This window comes from Cylas formicarius, unplaced genomic scaffold (genome assembly GCF_029955315.1).
Source record: "Cylas formicarius isolate icCylForm1 unplaced genomic scaffold, icCylForm1.1 PGA_scaffold_2__14_contigs__length_35257938, whole genome shotgun sequence".
Lineage (NCBI taxonomy): Eukaryota > Metazoa > Arthropoda > Insecta > Coleoptera > Brentidae > Cylas > Cylas formicarius.
This window is the reverse complement of record NW_026844319.1, coordinates 14,192,902-14,211,855: the sequence shown is the minus strand read 5'-3', so window position 1 is coordinate 14,211,855 and position 18,954 is coordinate 14,192,902. Positions and strand designations below refer to the sequence as shown.

General features: G+C 35.7%; 3 protein-coding genes across 3 annotated transcripts; 2 read left to right on the top strand and 1 right to left on the bottom strand.

Moving 5' to 3' along the window:
* Window positions 1–1,966: 1,966 nt before the first annotated feature.
* LOC132698150 (neutral alpha-glucosidase AB) lies at window positions 1,967–13,414 on the bottom strand. The gene is made up of 10 exons (XM_060664063.1): window positions 13,266–13,414; window positions 13,075–13,164; window positions 12,758–12,994; window positions 12,528–12,701; window positions 11,928–12,462; window positions 11,510–11,837; window positions 9,449–10,344; window positions 3,671–3,897; window positions 2,308–2,408; window positions 1,967–2,251 (listed from the first exon to the last, which is right to left on the bottom strand). Exons 1-10 carry the CDS (start codon window positions 13,274–13,276, stop codon window positions 2,142–2,144), a joined length of 2,709 nt encoding a protein of 902 aa, XP_060520046.1. The 5' UTR covers window positions 13,277–13,414; the 3' UTR covers window positions 1,967–2,141.
* A 66-nt stretch (window positions 13,415–13,480) lies between these two features.
* On the top strand, window positions 13,481–15,533 carry LOC132698151 (histone acetyltransferase KAT8). The gene is made up of 3 exons (XM_060664064.1): window positions 13,481–14,097; window positions 14,172–14,665; window positions 14,716–15,533. The coding sequence occupies exons 1-3, from the start codon at window positions 13,917–13,919 to the stop codon at window positions 15,409–15,411; spliced, it is 1,371 nt and encodes a 456-aa protein (XP_060520047.1). The 5' UTR covers window positions 13,481–13,916; the 3' UTR covers window positions 15,412–15,533.
* Window positions 15,534–16,308: 775 nt separating this feature from the next.
* On the top strand, window positions 16,309–18,954 carry LOC132698563 (uncharacterized). The gene is made up of 4 exons (XM_060664723.1): window positions 16,309–16,697; window positions 16,745–17,066; window positions 17,117–17,410; window positions 17,463–18,954. The coding sequence occupies exons 1-4, from the start codon at window positions 16,621–16,623 to the stop codon at window positions 17,679–17,681; spliced, it is 912 nt and encodes a 303-aa protein (XP_060520706.1). The 5' UTR covers window positions 16,309–16,620; the 3' UTR covers window positions 17,682–18,954.

Here is an 18,954-nt window from a genome sequence, read left to right as displayed (position 1 = left end):
CACGCTTTGAATTTTGACGTTTGTCAACTCTGACAGTCATGTCAGTGAATATATTCGTGTTGTTTGGCCAAAATGTACCCAAAAACTAACGGTCGTAGAAAAAGTATAGTATGCAACACGTTCAGTAACCTTTGACGTCACTCGTTTATTAAACACTCGCTCCGCTCGTGTCAAATAAACTCGTGAGTCAAATGCCATTTACGGCACTTGTTGCATAATATACTAATTTATATTAATTCGCCACGTCTACCAGGTCTCGTAATAAAAACCTATACTTTTGTATGGGTCTTCCTTGAAAACATAACACTTACCTAAGTGTGTTATAGTAATACTGTTCTTGCAACCTAAAGTGAATTTGGAATACTTAAACTTTTATAAGTTTCCAAAAAGGTATTAATAAAAATCTTCGTTCTTGAAAATGTGCTTAGTTTTGGTTAGTTCTCTCTTATATCTAATATGTAATTTAACGAAATGCTATTGACTAATCTCCCAAATTCCCTCCTGCGTAGGTTGTCGATGACTGACCAACAGGGCGATTGGTGAAACTTCATCAAGTTCGATTCATCAACAACCGATGCAGAAGCAACCCAGAAGATTTGTAAATAGTATTACAGTAGTCGTCGAAGTTTATTTGAAAAACTAAAAATAGCTTTTAACAAAAGAAATTGTGATAAGGGATAGTATTCCCAAACGGAGTTCCAACGGGATGTTATAAAGCTAAAGTTTCTTATAAAACCCTTATAAATGTTCGTTACCTTGTAATAAAACCTTGGGCTCCTGCTAACAACTAGCAAAACTCTCAGCTGTATCTAGCAAAATATTAAGCGCATGGCCGCTAGACTTCTGTGGTGAATAAGGTATGGGATTTTTACCACGCACAAGCACAGCAGCTATTATTGAAATGGTGACATCTAACTTTATATGGAGTTGGTTGTTGTTGTTGAGATTATAAATATTGAATTGTTCTAGCTGGTTTGCACTGCCTCTTTTAGAAACACCAAATACCTTCAAAAAACATTGAATATGATACCTGTACAAACCTGAAAAGCTCTACATTCAAGTACTCTTTGTTGAATATTGAGAAGACTGGAAAAATGGCCCGCAAAAAAAGCCGGAAATAATCTAGTACCCAGAAGGTTCAAAAACTCAAGAAGGGATGAAAGCTGGGCACGAATGCCACAGAAATAATGGAAGCGCCAACGAAGTAGCTCGAGAACGGTCGTCAAATCACACTGTTTCGCCAGAAGCCTTTTGTCTGCAAAATCAGCTATTCAAAAATGAATCGAAAGAGAAACCCAGAAATAGTGGAGGGACATGCCAGTTGAAAGACAAGCTCCTAAAGTCCAAATTTACAGCAGACCTGCAAAGTTATAAAAAGAAGGCAGTAAGAATAGTGACGCTCCACTGCCGACTTAAAAGGTAACTGGGCGTGGAGGAACACACTAAATGCAGATTCTGCGAAAAAGAGGGGAGAAACGCCACATGTATCATGCCAAGGTGAAGACCTATCTAGAATGCGCCTTCATCTGCTGGGCGTTATCAAACAATCAGCTCTACCAAGGAGCCACTATCGACACCATGGAGGAGTCTAACCAGAAATATGAACTAAGATCAATAAATCTCTATAATTATAAAGGGAGTCACAATAAATTCTTTGGGGCAAGTAGTTTTTTCATTTCAAATAGTCGCAGAAGTACCTCCCAACTAAAAAAAAAATCGGCTGCACTTGTAACCTTTAGTAAAGCGGGCCCATCTCGCCTAACCAAAACTAACCTCAAATCAACTGTTATTAATCTTACGGGTATCACAGGTTCCGCACTTAACTCATTATCAGGAAATTTGTGAATGACCCATTTTCTGTGAAATTTTTCGTCACGAAATTCTTCCCTCTATAAAAATGACCATTAAATGATGATGTCTAAAAAAGAATTCCTTTTTAACATTTAAAAAATTCTTTATTTTCACTATCGAATTTAGTTCCCAATCGTAAAAGGGTGAAATAATTACAATAGTTTATACTAATTTCAAATAAAGTAGACCTATAAAAAAATCAGTCACTTCAATATATTCAACATGTACCACCGCTGATGATGCACCCCCGCCCAAAAACATTTCCCCTTCTCGATTTGATGATACCATACTCAAACCAGCTCAATTGTGAACGGTTCTCTAATACTAACCCCCGGCTTTCTAACAGTAAGTGATGTCAACTCGCTGTCGTATGAAACTTCCAAAGCAACAATACCCAAACCTAAAAATTGGAAGCAATAATACTTTGATCTGCTAATTCTTAGGCAGAACACTCACTTTTACTGTTTAATTTCGCTCCTTTAATACCCGCAGGAGGTCCCAAGACGACCACCCGTTCGATCCACTCTTCTGTCGGATAATCAGTCTTATCGATAAAGCTGAAAGCAGCCCCGTTAACATTTAAGTTTCTACTGCAAGGTCTCAAATGTTAAAAAGTGACACATTCGATTGAAAAAGAGTGTTAAAAATTTAAATTGTTGCTGACGTTTAAACCGAGCGGTCAATCTGAGTTACAAAGGTTAAACTTACTTGAAAAATCAAAAAGAGCATACCACTCTGAGCAGAAACTATAATCTCGGGGATGAAGGGAGTAAAAACGCATAAGAGGTTTGAACAGTGTCTTCCTGCGTCCACTGTATGGTTAATTATAAATGTAATTTGGAACTTTTTGTTTAAAGTTTTTCAATTGCAATAATATTTTCCCATAAAATGGTAAGGACAAAAACTTTTTTGGTTTTCAGATTCGAGGAGCGGATTTTGATTTAAAAGTTGAATCTTTTGTTTGTAAAATATCTTACCATATCATATATGACTCACATCTTACTTTTTAATAATATGGAGATGGATGAAAATGAGTTCTTTCTTGAGTTAGAGTTATGATATTGGAAGGATGCAGATTGTTTATATTAACAACTTTACTGGTTCTCAAATCCTAATCCTATCTGGTGTGCCTCTAGCATGCCATTTGCGACTTTGTCAGTGTTCGCATATTAAGTATGCTGTCCAAATCCACCGGTTGGAAAGTGTACAGCGTAATTTTTAAAAGAAACTTTCACACTGGAGTTCTATTTAAAAATTTTCTCTATTATTCCTGCGTCGGTTGTTGATAAATCGAACTTGCTGTTTATTTTATTTATTTTTTATTATATTTATTAACAACCGACGTAAATAGTTGCATAGCGTAAATTTTGCAGATATCGCCATAATTTTTTCCGCGATAAAGATCGGGATGCACAATTTTGTGACACACTCATTTGTCAACTCTGGAGAAGAAAGCAAAGAGACCTCAAAGTTACCCATAAAATTATAAACTCTACAATTGATTGCCCATACTTGACTTTCAAAACAGTTAATTGCTCTACTGTAATTTTGACATGGTCTTGATTGGTACTTTCTACTTCATGATGGCCTAAAGCTTTAGTACGTTTTTACTTCATTCATATTAGTTTAAAGTATCTGAACCCCGGTTTACTTGGTTAGTTTGACCTCGAAAATACGAAGATGAGCACTTAAGTGTTCAAAACATGTGCTGAGGTCTTATCGCTTGTCTTAAAAAAGATTTTTTATTAAATTAGAGTGGTGATACCCCTATACCTAAGAGTTACTAGCCCGAAATAAAATGTAAAAAAACATTCCGTACCTGCTAGTAAGTTTGTTGCCTACAAAGGAGAAGTTGACGTACAAATATTTTTTCGCGTTCCTATATTCGAAACTGTGGTAATCGTCGACGTATAAGGTGCCCGAGGCTGTCTTTTTCTCATCTAGCGCCACATATAGGGTAAACGGATCGTGATGCATGACAGCAGATGACCGTCTTGGTCTGTCCTTCCGCGGTATTACGCTACCGCCTCGGTAGAAAGCCAAATACTACAATCAAATTAATCAACTCATTTACCCATTAACTACCGTTCTGTGCTCTGTTTCTTAATGCGACAGAGTTATAAATCATTATTGAACTGTAAAATTTAGTGGTTTTAGCAGTATTCCATAGGCTGCGCGGTATCGATAATGATTGTCAAAAGTCCGGAAAGTGGCAAGTAGACGGACAAGTAGTTGACCTACCTGTATGATCAAAATTAGAATTGTAGTTATTTTCTTGCAAATGTTGGCAAAGTGTGTTTATAAAACTGGTTGGTGCACTGCACTTTTAAAAATCAGAAAATTATTAATCTCAATGTGTTCAAATATGTTCATCAACGAAAATCAACAATTCGGAGTTGCAAAGGTAGTTCAAGTGTGTTTGAATATGATTGGAGTTGGATAATCAATAATATACCGATTGCACGAGGAGAAACGCCGGCTCATCAGGTCATTAAAAAGAAGTACAGGAAGAGAATAAACTGTAATAAATAAGAATGAAAAAACTGCCATCAAAAGGATAATACACGCATTTTACTAAAAAGTAGAAATACATACATAGAACGAAATAATGTTTCATCTCACCCGTAGCTGTAAAACTTTAAAAGAAATCTATTTTCGTAACAGAAAAACTTAAAACCGAAAATCATTTTTATTAGAGAAAGATGAAATTATTTGCTGGCGATATATCGGAGCAGATAGACAATTTCGAACGGAAAACAGGAATATCCAAAAAGTAGACGAAACTTGGAAACTATTTAGAAATCTTCTGGATTCCTCTTGCGTTGGTTGTTGATGAATCTAACTTCAGAGATTAACTGAAACTGGTTCTTATTCTACTCTGCGCCTGCTTATATATTGTTTGAGGGGACGAAGCTAAAGAAAGTGCATGAAAGTGGTCTCTGATGGACTGATTCCCATATTGTCCTTCATGGATCGAAGATGTTGAGAGATTTTTGGACAAATATTAAATCTGGTTTTGACGATACATTTCTTAAGAACTTTTGATATGTGCTCAGTGATGTTTTGAATGGACGGAAAGACAACAGTGGCAAGTGAGGGGTTGCTTTCGGACTCATTGTCTTTTTAAGGTTGTGGTTGTAATGGAACGCTTAATATCTCTGATACAAAAATTATTAGTGAGTGAGTGAGAGAGTGAGTCCTGAAGATACTTTTACGGTTCTGTAAACAAGAGTTGATAACCAATGATTTTTGGGCCTGGTGGTGATGTGACATTGTTTTCTTGACCCTGAGGCCAAATACCCAAAAGCATCATGAACATAGCATTTCCATAATCTCGGGTTTCAATGGAAGGTGTCAAGAGTTTTCCTCTCATAACTGGTTATAATGGAGCACCCACAACTGTTCCCGACGTTTTTTCAAAAAATTTTGCAGATTCTCGAATTTTAATATATCTGAAATAATCTGGAGAGTTTCAGGGATAGGGACTTTAGTAAGTAGGGATTCTATATTGACACTAACCAGAATAGCCTGTGGATCTAATGTAATGGTTTTTAATTGTTAAATTGTTTAAAATTGTAAAAATTGTTTAAAATTTACAAATGAAGTTGTAATGTAAATATTCAAAACAACCTTCTTTCTATTGTACACAAAATTAGTGTGACCTTAATTTAGGTGTGTCTTAAAAACTGAAATACGGACTTTTTAAAAATTATCCTTAAAATTTATCTGAACTTTACTACATAACTTTTAAGCTATCCACCCTGTTTAATGATCCCAATTATTGCAAATTCACATTATATTACTCTTTCGCATTAAGAAACATGGTATGGGTAATATTTTTCATAATCTAAGAAAGTTGACCTGACCTCTGTTATTATATGAAATGAATAAAATCAATTTAGAACCTGTCAACAACTTTTTTTAATATTACCTTAGCAAAGGAGTTCCTCGCTTTTTTTTATACAAAATAGCTTTGGGCCAATTTTATAGAAAATGTTGGCGGCCTGAACAAATATATTGGCAAAATTCGATCCTTTGTCGTTTTTAAAATATCAGTACTCAAAGTTGAACAATTTTACTAATTTTAATAATTTTTTCAATTACCTGTTATAAACAAATGTCTTAATTTTTTAACAAATTTGTTATTTGTATGGTGTCTTTTAAATGTGAAAATCATTTTTCTTAAAGTGTGAACGAAAACATTTATATGGAAATTTATTTAATTACAATTCAAAAGTATGCAAAATTATCGCACCTCATGAGCGATGTTCTGTGTCTTCTACCTGTATATAGCCAAATGAAAATGATCCAATATATTGTTCGACCAATGTAACATAACTATGGGTATTATGGGTGCATATACATAGTCCCAGACCGTACCGGTTTTCAATAACAAAATTCGGGAAAATCTCTGGATTATAGAAAGACCAAAATGGTCATTTGAACCAACCAAAAAGGGTGTTAAAATATCAATTTAATTTTCTAATTTTATTAAAATATTTTAGTATCACATTTACAAAAAAAATGGTCTTTTATAGCATATATAGAATAGAATAGAAAAGAATAATTGTTTATTTAACACTTGACTGGTGTTACACTACATATGGAAAAATGCATATAAACCATTAAGTACCAAGTTAGTTATTCCAAATACTTATTTCTAAAATATCTTACTAAAACAAGGCTTACTGACTATTTTGGGACTTAGTTTCTATAATCCAGATTACGCCGTAATTTAACACACCCTCTCACCCTTAACTTACACCATCTGAATAATTTATTAGCATTCGATATAAGAGAATCTATATAAATATCGCCCTTATATAATAAGCAAAATTCTCCCATAATAATTGTGTCAAAAAGTAATGTTTTTACGTATAAAATTATTAAAATTCCCTTTTGGCAACTTTGAGCACTGGTATCTTGAAATAAAAAAAGAAAGTATTTATCAACTCTATACAATGCATTCTCGAACAAAAATTGCTTCATTATTCTTTTAAATTTATGGTAAAGACTGGTTGAATGGTTGGTTTAATGCAGGCATTACAAATGTTAGCAATGATCTTGTTATTCTGAGATGACATCAGCCTGGAAAAGGGAAAAATGCGTTCCCAGATGTCTGAAAGGAGGCCAGAATTACTCCCGTCCTAAAGAAAGGGCCAACTACAGCCCTGTATAGATAATATGCACCTTTTGCGGGGCCTTTCGAGATGTCGCTGCATGATAGTACTTTCAACCAAATGAAACACTTGGTAACCCACAAACAACATGGTTTCTTTAAAGGTCTAAGCACCATCAGTAATTTGGCTTGCTTTACAGAGATGGATGGGTGGATCCACTATACACGGACTTTTCATAAGCCTTTGACCAGGTGGACCAGACCATACTGTACTGCCATCTAAATTAAGGATGCTTGAATTTTGCTATGATTTTGTGGTATTCATAAAGTCATATCTGCATAACCAAATACAGTATGTGGAGCTCCGCGGTCAGTCATGTTCAGGTTCATGGCTAGTAACAGCGTTCCCCAAGGTAGCAGTTTAGCGCCATGGATATGCTTGCTTATCATTAATGATATAGTAGCTAATATTTGGAGATTATTGGTCCTTGGTGTGCTTCTAATAACCTACCCCTGAATACAGATAAATTATATTTTCAAACAAAACTGATAATAATTTTTAATTACCATCTGGATTACATATTATTAAAATGTGACAATTTTAAAGAACTGGGTGTAACGTTTGACACAAAACTCTCCTTCAGAAATCATCTTGATAAAGCCTATGGAAGTGCACTCAAAACGCTGGAATTTATAGTGAGAAATTCTGGCGATTTTGCAAGGGAACAAACTTTAAAACTATTATACTATAGTTATGTGCGCTCGAAACTAGAGTACGGTTCAACAGTATGGCAACCAATATTTGACAAATACATCACTCAAATTGAAAACTTACACAGAAGGTTTCTGAAATTTCTCCACTTTCATGTAAATGGTTTCTACCCGGCTAGGGGACTGCCATAGAGTGATTTATTACTAATGTTGAAGGTTCCCTCACTGTTGAATCAAAAGAGGTACCTTTCATTTCACTTTCTAAATAAACTTTGCAATTCATTAGTGGACTGCTCTGAATCGCTGAGCCAGCTGAGGGTATTACCTGTATTTGACCTAGTAACTCCAAGGACCAATTTTTTGATTAAAGGTCCTCTCTATCAGTTGATGAAATTATTTAATGACTGGTGTGATAATATTTACGTCTTTTGTCTTAGTCGCTCACAGTTTACCACAATAATTATACGTAAATTTGAAATATTATAATGGATTGTATGTTTCACTATTACTTTGCTGGAGTGAATATAGTTGACTACTTATTATAGTTATGGTTATAGTTCTTAAGGTGAAACTGTTTTCTAAATGGATGTTAATCTGTTAAGCTGTTAGACAACAAAGATTATTATTATTATTATTATTAATTATTATTATTACTCATGCAGATCAAAAATTTTCACAGATATGTAAAACCATTTTGAAAAAGTAAGTACAAGGGAGAATCATTATGTCAAGCTACATACAGCGGTCGGCAATATGGATTACTGGATTACTCAACACCCGAATCGCCTTTTTTTAATTCAAAAAGCCTTTTCTGAATACCCTGCATCATCCCAAAGCACAATGCCGTAGGACATCGCACTATGGAATAGACCAAAATATGCCACTCTCAGTACTTTTGGGGTCACGAAATGACAAGTCGTCTTAATAAGAACTTTCTGCAAAGTTCATCATCTGATGTGTCCAGGAGAGAGTATGATCAATAACAAATCCCAGGAGATTGACACTGGGCTGATCTAAAGTTTTTTATTTTTTTATTTGTGGAACACCATGCCGCATTGGCAACACAACCTCCCTTCTTTTGCCATTGCATTGAAAATGGTCAGCTAGGTGAATTTTTGAGCGTTTAAGTGGAGGGTCTCGGACCCCATACCACATTAACTTATTAATTAAGACTTTAAGGTCCACATATTGGAATGCCTTCGTGAGACCGGATAAAAGCGCCGTAGAAGTTTCACCTTCGTCGTCAAGTGTTTTTGTCACTCTGACTACAAAGTGCATGTGCATTGTGTGTTATGAATTTATCATGTTATCATGAAAAGCAAACTGTGAGTTAGTAAGAAAAATTAATAACCTCAAAATATTGGCACTAACTTACTTTGAAAGCATTTTCAATTAGTTTATCAATAATTAGAGTAATAGCAATAAAATTATTAATATAATTGGGTCACTTTATTGATGAACCGGGATCACTTTTGTTATTTTGTTATTTGTAAACTGGATATTAGATCCAAATTGGGCCCAAAAAGAACGTTGAGGACTACAACATACTAATTTTTTTGTTTAATTGGTCAAAAGCCATTTTGCCAAAGAAAAGTGAGGAGGTGCTTTAAAATGAAGATTCAACAGTCCTATTAAATTAAATGCTAACAGCGGGGCCCGGCACACAATTAAAGAGACATAAAAAAACGTTTTTAGGAACTTATTGAATTTTATGCGAGTTTATGTGGTTAAGTCACTTTCTCCGATCGTGAAAAAAACCATACCTACCTTATCCATGTCGACGGAAATCTTGTGAGTGCCTCCGCGATACAGTTTGAAATCTTGCAAATCGTACCAGCGAGCCGAATCTCCACCAGGCAGGTAGACTTGCACAGTTGTCAGTCCTGCGTCGGCGACGAGACCAACCAATACCGAGTCGCCCACCAACAATTCGTTATCGGTCTCGAAAACTTCCTCGTCCTCTGGATAATGATAAAACAATGGCCGAATGACGGGTTCTCCGGTCGACTCATGTTCCCAAAACAAAGTGTACCACAGGGGCAAGTGGGCGTACCTGACCCTTAAAGCGGTACGAATTCGATCGATAACCGTTTCAGAAAATAAGTACGGCTCCCTACGACGGGTGTCGATGTGGGCGTGTGCGCGGAAAAATGGCAACCAAATGGCCGCCTGGTACCATCTCTGCAATAACTCCTCGTCCGGATTGTTAAAAAATCCTCCGACGTCGGCGCCGCAAAAACTAATTCCACCCAAAGCTTCAGACAAGCACATGGGAAAGCTTGCGGCCAGGTGGGTCCAAAGGGCCATGTTATCGCCGGTCCACATTGCCGAGTACCGTTGGGAGCCGGCGAAATGACCTCGCGTTAATATGAAAGGCCTCAGATTCGGGCTGCGGTTCAACAGTCCTTGGAAGGTGCTGAACGTCTGCGATAAGGCGTATTCGTTGTGTACGTCTCGGTGTTCCCATCCGCCATAATGGATACAGTCTTTAGGCATGGTGATTTCGGGACCATTGAATACCGACGGTTCGTTCATATCGTTCCAGATAAACACGTCGTGGGTGGTACCTTTGAATTTGTCCACGCCATACAAGCTTTGATAATAATCGGCGGTGCGGGGGTCATAAAAGTCTAAGTAACTGCTAGAGCCTGGCCAACACCACCCTGAAAAAAATATCGACCTGGTTTTTTTTGTGTGGTGTGACCAAAAATAAGTATAGAGAAGTTCCTATCAAAAGTATGCCTTCAAAAGTCGGTCAAAATACTCCCTAAGTGGATTCAGACCTCTCTAACTAAAGTTCACAACAATAATAGAGTATCAGGCGGTATTGATGTTTTATGTGGTGCACCGCAGGGATCGCACTGTCGGTCCATGTGGTTTTAAGGCATTTTTACCTATAAAATCATTAACACACTGACAGTCACTTCAGTCTGATAGAGATGATGCCATTTTTCTTTGGTCAAACTTGAATGGAATAAATTCCACTCCTTTGGAGCGAGTAAGCGAAGTTAAGGACCATGGAATATTAATTGATGCCAAAGTCTCTTCTACAAATAATATAATTGTTCTTACAGCACATGCATACAGGAGTTTAGATTTTATTTTAGATTTATATGCAAGCGAAGCACATTGATAACATTGAAAGTATGCAGATTTTTTTTTTACAAATTGCTGCATGTAGACTAAGTACTAAAGTAAATGGACATATTCATTACAATGCTGTCCTAAGCGCGTTAATATGGAGTATCTAGAAACTCGTCAAACTGTCAATTTTGACTAGTAGTTTTCAATCAGCCTGTGAGAATCGCCATTATTAAACAGGAACAAAAATTGAACCCCCTTACATAATTCAAAAATTATCTACAAAGACAAACCCGACAAAACTGTTTCATCTATCTCAGTTACAGTATACTCGCAAGGGGTATGACATTTTGAAATAAGTTAGTTATAATTGAAATAAGAAAGTTATAGAAAATATGAAACTGCTTCGGAAGTACTTCAACAAACTTTAACATTAATATTAATATTTGTAGAGAGATAATCAACTGTCGAGAGGCATTGATTTGTTTAGTGTATCTTGCCAAAGTTCAAAAATCAAATTAAAAAAAAATTATGTGACAGCCATTGTGGGTTTGCTTAGACTGAAATTATTATTGTCTTTTTTCATATTTTATTGTTTTATCATGTTGATGTACCATATATCTCTATTACCTGTTATTTGTAACAAAAAATTAATATTATTATAAGAACATCAAGAACTGAGAGGTGTAATTTTTACTATGCAGAACTTGTTACTCTAAGTAGTCCTTACTATAAAGCAGTACACACCTTCATAGACCGTTCCATCTTTGTTCTTAACATAGAAATCATTGGCCAAAGCATCTTCATGGAGAAAATATCCCCCCTCCCGTTTGATGTGGGGATCGATGATAACAACCAACTTCCGACCAGTCAAAGTAAGGTTATTAATCATATTTTCTGGACTGGAAAATTTTATTGGATCCCAGGTAAAGTATTTTTTGCCATCAGTATACTCAATATCTAACCACATTACATCCAATGGCAAGTTATGAATGTCGAAATTTGAGTTGACAGTTGTCACATCATCTTGATCATTATAATTCCACCGACTTTGATGATATGCCAAAGTAAAGTACTAAAAAGGGTGAAAAATTAGTTTTAAGCTCCAGTTCAGACCATTTAACATTCTTTTGTGGGCTAATCTTCCACTTCCTGTTAATCTTACCTGTGGCAATGGGCTGACGCCGGTAAGGGAAGAATATTGCTTAACTGTATCTTTTGGTTTTGGCCCCATCAGAACAAAGAAATCCATGAGTCCACTTTCGCTCATAAAATGGACATCAACACTAGACTCAGATTTAGAACCAGAAACCAAATTAACCAAAGAAGACATGACATTACTATCTTTGCTATTAGTTATGTCAACCCAAGTCTCAGCCGCATTGTGCCAGAAAATACCCACTGTATTTAGCGGACCATGAGCATGAATTAAAGGCACCGCTCCATAAATAGCCATAGTGCTATCCAATTCATATTCAAAAACATCTAAATTGTATAACCTGTAAGGGTCTGAGCCTCCAGGACCAGTTGTTCTAAGAGCCATTTTGTCTCCATGCTCAGGCAAACCATAAACTCTTTTCGCTCCGGGAAATGTAAAATCAAGCCCTATTGCCGAAGGGCCCTTTGGCTTACTATCGTGGTGAGATTTAAAATTCTCCTCCCAGGCCCCTGGATCTTCTTTGGTATCAACGTCATTTTCCCTAAATATAGACGTAAATCTAGCATATTCCTTAGAAATATGGAAAACCATTGGAAAAAACCTTACCCTTCTTTTTTTTTCCGGTAATGTTCAAATTCAAATAAGCCTTTCCCATTAGCTATTGAGGTCAAAACATTGTTTTTGTAAAACTCTACTTTAAATGGTTTAGCAGTTAGTATTACTTTATTATCACCTGATTTTACACTTAATATGTTTTGATTTCTTTCGAGTACTTCTAATCTAAAATGAAAAAATGCTTTAACATTTTTAAAAATGACATCAATAATTGGGTATACTTTGTAACTTGCGGTTCTCCATTCAAGGCAAATTGAGGTTTATATCTCACATGTACTCCCTTGGATTCGTCAACAGTGACTCGAAAGATATTACCAACTAATGCAGTCAATGTAAACTTTAAATCAATGTTGGCTTGGACGTTAATGAGTTTTGTTTCCACATAATTATCGAATATTTGAAGGGCTGATAAGTCAAGTTCATAAGGGCTACCGTCTTGTTTCGGATTCCGAAGCCGACTACAATATGCATTAATAATTCACGGTAATGTGTATTTGAGATTCTGATTTATTGATTTGATTACTAAGCAGATCCTTACCGGCAAAAGCTGCTTTGCTCGCAAGTCTTAAAATTATTTCGGTCTACCGCTACAGTTGTGAGAAAAACGCAAAAACCCAAAATAATGATCCTGAAAGCATATTATTATTTTCTCAATTTATATATGAAATTATCAGTTTTCTTGGGTTAACGGCTTCAATCCATTCTCGATTAAACCTCATGGATACTTACCGCATTGCCATGTTGGCACGCTACTATCAAAAAACTCGATAACACTTACAAATTTCGCACCTGAGTTTTTAACCTCCCAAATATCGGCGAATGTCCATCTGACAATATCAGATAACGGAGCGAGAGTAAAGAATTCAGAGACAAACGATTGGTTAGTATTTATTTTGATTTAGACAGCACCAACCCTCAAGTATAAAACGACGCCAAACCGACCAATCAAATTGTGGTACGTACGTGTTTTGCAAATTCTCTGACCTCATCAAAGAAAAATACAAAATACACTTGGAATTTTTTATAATTTTTATCTACAGAATTCAAGAATTTTGGAGTGTTTTTATTTTGAACCGTACATATTATTCAAATTCTTTTCCATTTTGAAATGAAAAGTCATTAGCTAAACAAATTCTATCAGTTCAATTAGGAGTGTAATTGCTGGCAGCAAAGATTCTTATCCTCTTTTCACTAACATTGGAGAATAAAGCAAAATATGACCGAGATTCTATAATTTATAAATGATGTCATCATGTTTTTTCATTTTCAATTAAAATTTGAAATATTTTAACCACCACCGTTGCACTACAAAAGTACTAAAACTACAAATACAATTTCCAAGGTTGTATCGAGTTTTATTTACGTCGGCATATTTCCAAGATGGCCGATTCTGTTCAAATAGGAGACAACGCGGAAGCAGTATCGGTTGAAATAATGCGTAAAAAAACGGAAAGCGAAAGTAGCAAGCCGAACGCTCAAGATGAGGATAGCGAAAGTGCAGAAGAACAACCCTTGGATATAGGTATCCATTATTTGGTTCGCCGATCCGACAATAATTGGTGTAAGTTGTTTATGTTAACCTCAAAATGTATAGCTTGCATTTGTTTTGTTTTGGTATGTTTGATTACTTTGTAGACCCTGCTGAAATCATCCAATCCAGGTACAACGAGATTGAAAGACAATATGAATACTACGTACATTATGAAGGTTATAATCGCCGTTTGGACGAGTGGGTTCCTAGAGGCAGAATAATGTCCTCACGATTTAATTTGACCGATGGCCAAAAAATGCCTGATATCAAAGTGTGGAAAGAGCGACCTGTTGTCACGGACTTACTGTCAGATAGTTCAGACAGAAAAATCACCCGTAATCAGAAACGTAGGCATGATGAAATCAATCATATTCAGAAAACTTATGCTGAAATGGACCCGACGACTGCAGCTTTGGAAAAAGAGCATGAACAAATTACTAAAGTGAAGTACATAGATCGCATTCAAATAGGAAAGTTTGAAATTGATACGTGGTACTTTAGCCCATATCCGGAAGAATATGGCAGGCAAAGCAAACTGTGGATCTGCGAGTATTGCTTGAAGTATATGAGGCTTGAAAAAAGTTACCGTTATCACATGGTAAGTGGTGAATGATAGTACTGTTTTGACTTTTAACGCTGTTGCCGTAGAGCGAATGCACATGGCGACAACCTGTTGGAAAAGAAATTTACCGGAAAGGCACTCTATCAGTATATGAAGTTGACGGCAAAGATCACAAAATATACTGCCAGAATTTGTGTCTCTTGGCCAAATTATTTCTAGATCATAAAACTCTCTATTTTGATGTAGAACCATTCTTGTTTTATATTTTGTGTGAAGTCGACAAGCAAGGTGCCCACATTGTTGGTTATTTTTCAAAGGAAAAGGAGTCACCAGACGGAAATAATGTGGCTTGCATCCTTACCCTACCACCTTACCAGAGACAAGGTTATGGCAAGTTATTGATTGCATTTAGTTATGAACTATCCAGGCTGGAAGGGACGGTGGGTAGCCCAGAACAGCCATTGAGCGACTTAGGCAAGCTGAGCTATCGTAGCTACTGGAGCTGGGTGCTTCTTGAAATATTAAGAGATTTCCGAGGCACTCTGTCCATAAAAGATTTAAGTCAAATGACCAGTATTACCCAGACTGACATAATCTCCACCCTCCAAAGCATGAATATGGTTAAGTATTGGAAAGGGCAACATGTTATTTGTGTAACACCTAAACTTGTTGATGAGCACATTCGTTCCAGTCAGTATAAGAGACCGAGGCTGTGCGTTGACAGCAGCGCCCTTCGGTGGACGCCTCGGAAACACATCAATAACAAAGCGGGCAAGAAGTGAATTAAATTGTAGATTTCTGTGAACCAAAATGTGATATAAAGTCTTGAAAGATTAGCATAGTCCTGTGGATATTTAAGCATGTGTTAATATTGTTGAAACTTGTAAGGAATAAGAATAATATTTCTTTGAAGAAAACTGACCTTTTAAATTTTATTGATATTAGTCTGTCTGGAAATGCTCATATCTGTGTAGACATATAGTTTATGCCATACTAGGTTATTAGATAATATAGTGGCACCACTAACGTAAAAATCGATGCGCCACAGATAACTCCCATTTTTAAAAAGCCATATCCATACACTTAACTTCTTTTGGACTCAAGACTTAACGGGGTTTGGACATATTTTGAGTAAATACCGCACCTGTTTTGCATGATTTTTGCTGTGCCACATTTATAGTTTACTTCACTTGCCATGGTCGCTTGCCCATGGCCATTTTATTCTTAGATTGTTTTCCCCTTTTTAGAATGGGAGGTCCTAATTGTAATTTCTAGTAAACGTGGTGTTTGTTTTGTTACCAATCTGTCTTTGATTAAATACATTTACTTATCAAACATCTGCACTTTTATTCTCTATCCCGTCCTCCCTTCTTCTTGCTGTCGACAGTTACAATGTACTACAGATTACTACACTAATTTCGTAGAATTAGTTGACTTATAAAAAAATGATTAAAATGATTCTCTGTTAAACCATTTGTAATGTTCTTGTGAGTGAGGGTGTTTGTGAAAACATAAAACTTGTCCACTTTTATTTTCCGTCCTGCAGGGTTTTCTTGAATCTCCAATAGAGCCTGTCAGTGTGACAGATATAGCGTAGTGATTGATCGAAAAGGCATCAACAAAGACTTTTTGATATTCGAAACATCAGCTTTTTTTACATGCAAAAATATTACATCGTGCCTACCGGGTCTTAAATTGACCTTAGGTATAAATATATTAATTTTCTATGATTGTATGCCATTAGAATTGATAGTATGACAAACAAACGTAGCATTTACTTTATAACAAGTCACCTCATATCTTTAATTATACAAAAATAACACATAACTTGCCGAATGATCCTGGTAGTCGTGGTCGTAGAAGGAAAGAAGAAGGGCCTTTTACTAACCAATATCTTGGAAAGAACGCAACTGTTTTATATTTAAGTAAAAATATAGGTTACGCCTATATATCGTTTATTGAAAAAAAACCTAATCATTAATTTGATTAAAATGGGTCGAAAAATTCCTGGAAAAAAACATAGAGGGGTAAAGGACCCCGAAAAACAAAAAGCGGAGCGTCTTACACGGTTAGCTTGGTGGCCTGTGGCGATTATTTAATTTATTTAGCTTTTAGGATTAAAGACAAAATAAATGCACCTCCTTCTAAACCTGATGATCAGGAAGTATCCAAGAGCTTATCTAGGATAATTGAATTGAAAAACAAAGTAAAAAAAGGATTATTTAACAAAGTGAACAAAGCCCATAGAGATAAAAAGGTAACACCGAAAAAATTTAGAGGTAGACCAGAGAAACCTATACCAGAGTTTATCCAAAATCCTGGAGAAAGTGATAGAGCATTTAAAAATAGGGTTAATCAAGTGTGCCAGGAAATTATTCGTGAAGCAGCATTTGAAGATAAATATAAGATTGATGTTAAAAGAAATCAACATGGAGAGGTAACTAAAAATCTACCACTTATTATTTGATAATTATGAATTAAGTTTAGGTTGAGGGAATTGCGAAACGCCCAAAAGACGAATTGGAAGAATTAGTAAAAAACGCAAGAAAGGGCAAAACAGGAAAGAAAAACCAAAAAAGAACAAATCAAGACAAAGGACAAAAACTATCAAAATCACAAAAGTGGGCCATGAAGAAAACTGAAAAAAAGAAAAAGAAAAAACTTGATTTACATGAAAATAGTGGGCCTCAAAAGGAGATAATTAAATTTGGTGAGGTTGCGCACGCACCTCCTAATTTGATTGTTCCCAAAAAAGCTAAAAATCCAGAATATTTACCAAGAGTAAGTTATTTTAGGCCAGTTTGCATTAATATAACCTAAGTATACATTTTAGCCAGGCGGCAAGAGTTTGCTGCTAAAATCTATGCTTGGCAAGCTGGAGAAAACTCATCACAATAATAATAAAAATGAAAGTTCATATATAAAATCAGTAACAATTGATAAGAAGGGTAAAAGGAGAGACTTACCTGTATCATTGCGAAGACAATTAGACCAACAGCAAAATGATATTATAAAAGCTTATAAAATGATAAAGTCAAAAAATCGCAACTGATATTTGTTATATATAAATAATATATAAATTTTATTTTGAGTCACAGATATTTAATTAGAGATGCTAAATCTTTAATAAAATATCTTTAAATTTTAGATCTGTTTTAATTGTTTGAACTACAATACAGAAACAAACAAAAATGTTTTTCTAGTTAAATTAGCAAGTAAAAATTTTAAGGAAAAGTAATAAATGGAGTACTAGGCTAAACTAAACTTGACTAAACAAACAACACACAAACAAACTAAAGAATATTAAATTAAATTAAAGAAATTGCAAATTTTGTAGTTCAGTGAAAACAAAATAAATGATGAAGAAATGTTCTTAATTTCTAAAAAAAATGCAATTATTTGTTATGGGTTCTTCTGTTCCTGTTTACCATTTTAACATACCTACCGTATGAACTTACCGCTTACCACTTACCTATGAGTATAACAAATTATCGGGATCCAAACGGATCTCGACTAGGCGGTCGTTCCAATTCTATGTCGGAGCTAAATGTTTATCAAAAACGGGCGAATGATCCTAGCAACTTGCCTAAAGAGGATTTGAAGCGTAAAATTGAATTGAATTGATGATCCTAATCTTCTTAGTTCTTAGAGGCCGATTAATTTGTCATCTACATTCGGTAAAGTGTTGGAGTCGATATTAAAGTGCAGAGTAGAGTGGTTTTTTGAGCATCACAGATTGTTATCAGAATCCCAAACCGGTTTTAGGCGTGGTAAGTCCGTTATGGATCATGTTTCCATCTTAACAAGTCATATTTTGTGTGCTCAGAGCAAAAGTGTTCCTACTGTTATGGTTGCATTGGATATTGTGGGTGCTTATGATAATGTCAACATTCCCATGCTAATAAAAGAGATGGATAAGCAGGGTATATCTAGGGATATTATAGGGTTAATCAATCGACTTCTCCTCAATAGGAACTTATTTGTTAAGGATGCTGTTGGGCAACTTTTGGTCGGACCTAGATCAACCAGTAAGGGGGTCCCTCAGGGATCTCCCTTAGCGCCTCTTTTATTTAATATATACGTAAATTCAATTAAACTAGTAATTCCTCCTAGGGTTTCTATTATCCAGTATGCGGATGATATTGTCCTTTTTTGTAGCGATGTTAATATCCTTTTTGCTATAGGCTTGCTGAATAAAGCCTTGGCGGCAGTGGCTGATTGGATGCATAGGTTTAACTTGCAGCTTAGTCCCCAAAAGTCGTCTGCTATTCTATTCTCTAGATCTGCTCTGGTTGGACTTCCTGACTTGGTAATTAATAGTGTAA

Coding starts and splice junctions, on each gene's coding strand:
- LOC132698150 (XM_060664063.1), bottom strand. Junction 10,345..11,509: donor AGATGGAACGGTCTATGAAG/GTGTGTACTGCT, acceptor TATTTTTTTCAG/GGTGGTGTTGGCCAGGCTCT. Junction 3,898..9,448: donor TTTCCGTCGACATGGATAAG/GTAGGTATGGTT, acceptor ATTTGATTGTAG/TATTTGGCTTTCTACCGAGG.
- LOC132698151 (XM_060664064.1), top strand. CDS start 13,917: ATGGCCGATTCTGTTCAAATAGGAGACAACGCGGAAGCAGTATCGGTT. Junction 14,098..14,171: donor CCGATCCGACAATAATTGGT/GTAAGTTGTTTA, acceptor ATTACTTTGTAG/ACCCTGCTGAAATCATCCAA. Junction 14,666..14,715: donor AAAGTTACCGTTATCACATG/GTAAGTGGTGAA, acceptor CTGTTGCCGTAG/AGCGAATGCACATGGCGACA.
- LOC132698563 (XM_060664723.1), top strand. CDS start 16,621: ATGGGTCGAAAAATTCCTGGAAAAAAACATAGAGGGGTAAAGGACCCC. Junction 16,698..16,744: donor AAAGCGGAGCGTCTTACACG/GTTAGCTTGGTG, acceptor TTTAGCTTTTAG/GATTAAAGACAAAATAAATG. Junction 17,411..17,462: donor ATCCAGAATATTTACCAAGA/GTAAGTTATTTT, acceptor TATACATTTTAG/CCAGGCGGCAAGAGTTTGCT.